General features: G+C 39.3%; 1 protein-coding gene across 1 annotated transcript; it reads right to left on the reverse strand.

Annotated features, from left to right (window-relative positions):
- Positions 1-4,619: 4,619 nt before the first annotated feature.
- Positions 4,620-5,057, reverse strand: LOC118349464 (uncharacterized mitochondrial protein AtMg00820-like). Its single transcript, XM_035694129.1, has one exon. It carries the CDS (start codon positions 5,055-5,057, stop codon positions 4,620-4,622), a length of 438 nt encoding a protein of 145 aa, XP_035550022.1.
- Between the last annotated feature and the right edge of the window lie 1,414 nt (positions 5,058-6,471).

The raw sequence follows: 6,471 nt of genomic DNA on the forward strand, positions 1-6,471 counted from the left end.
CCGTCTCGCGCTGCCGTTAGCCACCACGAACTACTCCAAGCAGTGGCGTTCTTTGTGCTCGTGCGCTGCCGTCGCGCCACAACTGGCCACCATTTCTTCACCACTTCATTCTCGACCTCCTAGCAACCCATTGGACCCAACCCCACCTCCGATCCATCACCGGTGAAGCACAACCAACTCCATTTCCGATTTGGATGTTTTTGGCCTTCAACCACCCATTACGTCGCCACCCACGGCCAACCACCACCACCACTAGCTTCACTGACATCCCTAGGCCCTACCCTATCAATCTTGGGTCTTCGTTTGCACCCATTCAAAAGTGGGTCTTTGAGACCCACGGCCACAGTGCATTTGGCACTGTTCCGTAGCTGCATTGTCACTTCTTGCACCTCCGTGATCCTCCAGAAATTGCTATATAGCAATGTAAGTATTTCTCCAAAGAACTTTCATGATTTAAATGTATTTTTGCACTAACTCATTTCACTGTGATCTAATTGGTTTTGCCCGACGGAGTCCGAGGAGTACGGGGGTCGGATGGATTAGTGGAGGAAGTTTGTCTGTGTGTTTTGGGCTGTGCTGAATTGTTGGTTGGGATTTGTGTGGTACATGTACATTGCATAATTGCACGCATGATCATGTTTTTAAAGGAAACTGGGTTTTCGTGTATTGCATTCATGTTCATGTGTTTATTGAAAACTAGGTTTTCATGCGAAAGGATTTTTGGGTGCGTGTGTATCACGACCCCAAGCCGAGATGGGGTATTATCTCGATGGAGCTCCTCTGGTCACTCAGGAGCGGAATATACTGAGTGATGTCCCCTGGATTGTCGCCGGGCGACAATGTGATCGGACGAGATGGTCTAGTGCCGACTTCGTGGTCCTTCTGCTGGCGAGGACTAGAGGATGTCTGGCCACGTACTCGTTGGGCGCGGAACTGGGCATCGCTCGTTGCGTTGTGTGGATGCTTGGCCACGAACGCGCTGTGCGCGAAACTGAGCATCGCTACGAAGCCAGGACGTGGGGATGGTCCCTAGGGGAGATCATGGTGCATATGGTAATAATGGATTAATAGACTATTTATGGGAAAATAGTGTGTGTTGGATTTTTGTGTAAACCATTTTCTGGGAAAATGTTTTACAGATATTTTGGGCCAAATTGGATTTTGGCGTGTGTTGGAAAATGTTCATTTTCGGGGAAAATGATGCTTTGAGAATAATGCATATTCATCATATGCATGCATGTTGGTCGCATTAATGCATTTTTATTCCTAAAGGTTGTTTGGGTTATACTTACCTGTGGTACCATTTTGTGGTAACGCAGATTTTGATACAGATGAGGAGGATGAGGGCGAGCCTGAGGAGACGGCTCTGCCCGAGAAGTGATCTGGGATCACTTGCTTATTTATTTTATTTTACTGTATTGTATATTTATTTTGGATGATTGTATAACTTTTTAAACCTTTTACTGATATTTAAATTGTGTTTAAATTCTGGTACTTAGTTGACTTAATTTATCCGCTGTGTTGTTCTTGTACACTATTGCATGTACACACACATGGTACTATCGTTGGGATGCGTGACCGTGTTGTCATCATCCTGGCGTCTCGATTCCTGTGTTTCCTTACATGGGGGTCGGGGGCGCCACATTCTCCCCCCTTTGGGTGAGGTACGTACTAATTATGAGCAATGCTACGCAACCTCTCATCCTCCACATACTATATTTTTTAAAAATTTTAAAATTTTTTAAAATTTTTTTAAAATTTTTTTTAATTTTTTTTTTAAACTAATTCAATTTTTCTATTCATTATTCATATATTAAATATTTTATAAAAGAAAAAAATAATAAAAATTAAAAAAAAATGTGGTATGTGGAGGTAGTGTGAATAGTAGGAGGTTGTGTAGATTTTTTGACTAATTATAGCACAAAAGTGAAAATCTCTCTCAAGTATGGTTCTCTCTAGTTTTAGCACTTAAGCTCTAGAATATATGAGTGTTGCTCTAGTCTTACCATGTAACACATTTCACTATCGAAGGATGATTTCGGATGAACAACACTCATGGAGAAGTCTGTGAAACAACCACTTCCTTTTTATGATTTTTCGCTTGTGGTAAACTCTTTCGCTGTACTCTAATCTAGTTTTTCTAATGCCGACTGGACATACGAACGCACACATGCTCACAGCCTGGATATAAGTTTAGAGGGGCAAAATATTTTTAGGATAGAATAAATAGTTGAATTGAAGCCTGTTAGGAACACCATCAAGAAGTGAAATTTTTTCTACAAGCGGCCTTGGGGGCCAGCCCCCCTCCTCTCTTCGGTTGTGTGTGTGTGTGTATATAACAACTAACAAGAATCCATTAAACATGTGCCAAATATAGATTAAATTAAAAAACGAACATTTTTTTATTCATTTAAAAAAATATGTATTTGTCAAATGGAACGAGGAGCATCACTCTTTTTCAAATAATTAATCTATAAATTTGTTCGTTATCAGGGAATTCCAGAAGATGGCTTTATTAGATGTAATTGACGTTTTAATAGAGCAAAGGAATGAAAACTTGGACAAATGGATTTTTTAATGAATTTATTTTTTAAATAAAAATTCCATTTGAGGCCAAACGGGTAGCTTAATTTTCCCTTACTAGAAATATCGAATTCTTGGTTAATGACTAGTCTATCTACTCACAAACTGTAAATAATGGGAACTCATTTAAAAGAAGAAATATTTAGTTATTTCAAACATGTTCTCTTTACTTGCATTTCTTCATGTGATTCCTAAGCCCTTAAAAGACCATGCACATGCTAAGTTTCACAATTATTCTTTAGCAGCAATAGAGTCTACTCGATCTGATCTTGCCTGCCAACTCTAAAGTATATGCGCAGTTATTTCACATTCCCATTGACAATAGCACTTGATGCGGTGATTAGGGGTTATTTATACCAATCACTAGGAGGCTGCCTCCCATTATTTTTAACAGTAGACTCAAATGTAGCTAATGTAGCAAATTATATTCCGCTTCAAAAAAAATTTCTAGCCCTCTTCCATTGAATCATCGATCCTCCATTCAACATTTGAAAGCATATTTCAACACCTTTTTCCTCCCATTTCAACGTCTCATTCTCATCGGTCTTCTCCCTTTTTGTCACCGTGATCGGGTTTCACCGGTCTCTCTTGGCTGTACCACCTTTGGGTTTGCAAGTCTCTTTCTCTCCTATTATATTCTCAATCCGCTGGGACACCAAACATCCTCAAGTTTCTCCATTGAAAGAAATAATAAAAATGTTATGGCCTCAATGCCAAAACTATTACTCTGTTGTTATATTTATATATATCTTGAATTGATAAGATTACATGAGTTTTGAAATACAAAAATACAAGAAATGCGGAAGGAAGATAAGAAGGATGAAACAAAATACAATAGATAAGATCAAGTGCCAACAGAGATGATTAGTGCAGAATTTGAATTTGGTGATGAAGAATCAGGTTCAGAGATCTTTATGGAAGTGGATTTAATCTTCTGGTTAACATCCCCCCGCAAGCTAAAGGGGGGTAGGCACACCTGCAGCTTGTTCCTGAGCTCACAAGATCGAACTGTACTTAAACCTTTGGTGAATACATCAACTATTTGATCTTGGGAGCAAGTAAACTGGAGAGCAATATCTTTATTAACAACTTTCTCACAGATGAAGTGAAAATCCACTTCGATGTGCTTGGTTCAAGCATGAAATACCGGATTGGAGGCTAAGGCCAAGGCACCGATGTTATCACACCAAATAGTGGGACGAGTAGAGAGAGGTATACACAAGTCTTTGAGAAGCATTCAAACCCAATATATTTCTGTCGTGGTGATGGCTAAGGCACGATATTTAGCTTCAGTACTGGATTGTGCCACAACATTTTGTTTCTTAGCAGTCCAAGACACCAAACAAGAACCAAGAAATACACCATAACAAATAGTAGACATGCGATCATCAGGATTTCCAGCCCGATCGGAATCACAATAAGCTTGAAGAGTGAGTGAACCTTTCGGATACCATAGACCACAATCAATGGTCCGTTTGAGATAGCGAAGAACCCGCTTAGCTGCAGACTAGTGAGAGGAACTTGGGCAATGCATATGTTGGCAAAGCTGGTTGACAGAGAAGGCAATGTCAGGACGAGTCAAAGTGCAATATTGTAAAGCACCTACAGTTTGTCGATACTCAGTAATTTGGGTTGGTGTTAGAGGTTCTCCATCATTAGCAAAAAGTTTAAGACCCAAAGAACATGGAGAAGGATAAGATTTAGCCCCAATCATCTTAGTGCGATGTAGAATATCTCCAATATATTTGGACTGCCTAAGATGAAGACTAGTAGAATCCCGATGAGCTTGAATACCAAGAAAAAAATTTAAGGAACCCAGGTCCTTCATTTTGAATTCAGTTTGCAGCTTGCCAATGAGAAAGAAGATGAGAGACTAATGTGTGCTTGTCACAAGTATGTCATCAATATAGATAAGAAAGAACAAATGAATATTGTCCTGATGATAAACAAATAGCAAAGAGTCCACTGGTGAAGAGGTAAATCCAAACTCAAGGAGAGATTGAGAGAGTCTCAAAAACCAAGCCCTTGGAGCTTGTTTAAGGCCATACAAAGACTATACCACAATCTTGCTCAAATCCTTTGGCCACTAATCTGGCCTTAAGTCGATCAACTGCACCAGCAGATGTTTGTTTAACCTCGTATACCCATTTATTGTCAATCACGTTGTGATCCAAGGGCCTAGGACAGAGAGTCCAAGTTTGATTAGCAATTAAGGCATCATATTCCTCTTGCATAACCATATGCCATTCTGGAAGCAATGAAGCTTGCTTGTAAGAATGAGGTTCAAGTGGCATGGTAAGACTGGTTAGAGCTTGAAGTGGATGTTTAGTGGAATAGAAAGTTTGATAATCTGATAAATCATGAGGTTTGAGGTATCCTGTTTGGGAACGAGTGGTCATAGGATGAGTTGTAAGAGGATTGGAATGAGGTATTATAGATGAAGAAGCATGGGATAAGGGAGGGTCACTAGGCATGGTCAAGGGAAGGGATTATGTTGGAACGGAAGATGGTGAGTGTTCAGAAGAGGAGAAAATAGGAGAAGTAGAGTTGGATTCTGGAAAACGAGTCGGTGAAGGAGATTGACTATGAGGTGACATGGAGGGAGGTTCAAGATAAGGTTGAGAGTGATTTCAAACAGCAGAAGTGCTAAGGGATAAACCATAAGCAGTATTGGTTAGAGATAAATCAGAAACAAAATTTGAAGGAAAATATATAGAAAAAGGATTACCATTAGAGGAGGCCACTGTGGAAGGATGTGAGGACTGCAAGCCTTCCTTTGCAGGGAACGTATGCTCATCAAAAACCACATGCCTGGAAATAAAAATTTTATGGGAGGTAGGATCTAGACACCGAGAACCAGGCTGATTTGAACTATAACCAAGGAAGATACATTTCTTTGTACGAAACATGAGTTTGTGAGAGGTATATGGGCGCAAAAGAGGATAACAGGCACATTCGAAAGTTCGAAGAGATGTATAATCTGGATGAGTACCAAACAGTTTAAAGAATGGTGTTTCTTTGTTAAGAACCTGCATTGGCAAATGATTGATGATGTATATGGTAGTTAAGAAGGCATCAACCCAGTAGGTGGTAGGTAAATGAGATTGGACTAGTAAAGATAACCCCATTTCAATGATGTGTTTGTGTTTTCTCTCAGCAACTCCATTTTGCTGAGGACATGTTACGCGATGGCTAATTTCATTGGTTTAAAGGAAAGATTGAAATTGTTTAGACATGTATTCCCCACCTCCATCGGTTTGGAAGTGCTTTATCTTGCAAGAGAATTGATTTTCAATGAGAACTTTGAATTTGATAAAACATACATAGACATCATATTTATTTTGGAGTGGATAGAGCCAAGAAAAATGATAAAAATCATCTATAAAGATAACATAGTAACGACAACCATTAAGAGATTTAGTTGAACAAGACCAAATGTCTGAATGTATAAGCTCCAAAGGAGAACTTGTTATTCGATTAGAATTTAAAAATGGAAGTTGTTTGCCATTACCAAGTTGGCACGGCTCACAAACTTCAGATTTATTTATGGAACCAATATATGGTAGAGAATGTTTACTCAACAAGTGAGTTACAACTGAATTTGAAGCATGTCCTAATCTAGAATGCCAAACTGGAACAGAAGCTTTGACCCCTACAACTGTTGCCATAGCAAGTGGTTTATTGAGAACTAACGACTGCAAATTAATAGGATAAAGTCCATCACTACTCCATCCTTCCAACAGTGTCTGCCCCGTGTGGTTGTCCTTGACAAAATAGTGAGTTCCAGTTAGAATAAAGAAACAATGATTCTCAAGATAAAATCGATTAATGGATAGTAAATTTGCAGATGCTTGAGGGTAGTGAAGAACATGATTGAGTTTAAGTTTA

This window comes from Juglans regia, chromosome 9, assembly GCF_001411555.2.
Source record: "Juglans regia cultivar Chandler chromosome 9, Walnut 2.0, whole genome shotgun sequence".
Classification (NCBI taxonomy): Eukaryota; Viridiplantae; Streptophyta; class Magnoliopsida; order Fagales; family Juglandaceae; genus Juglans; species Juglans regia.

What these genes read in the sequence shown, in the direction of transcription:
- LOC118349464 (XM_035694129.1), bottom strand. Translation starts at nt 5,057, where the DNA reads ATGCCTAGTGACCCTCCCTTATCCCATGCTTCTTCATCTATAATACCT.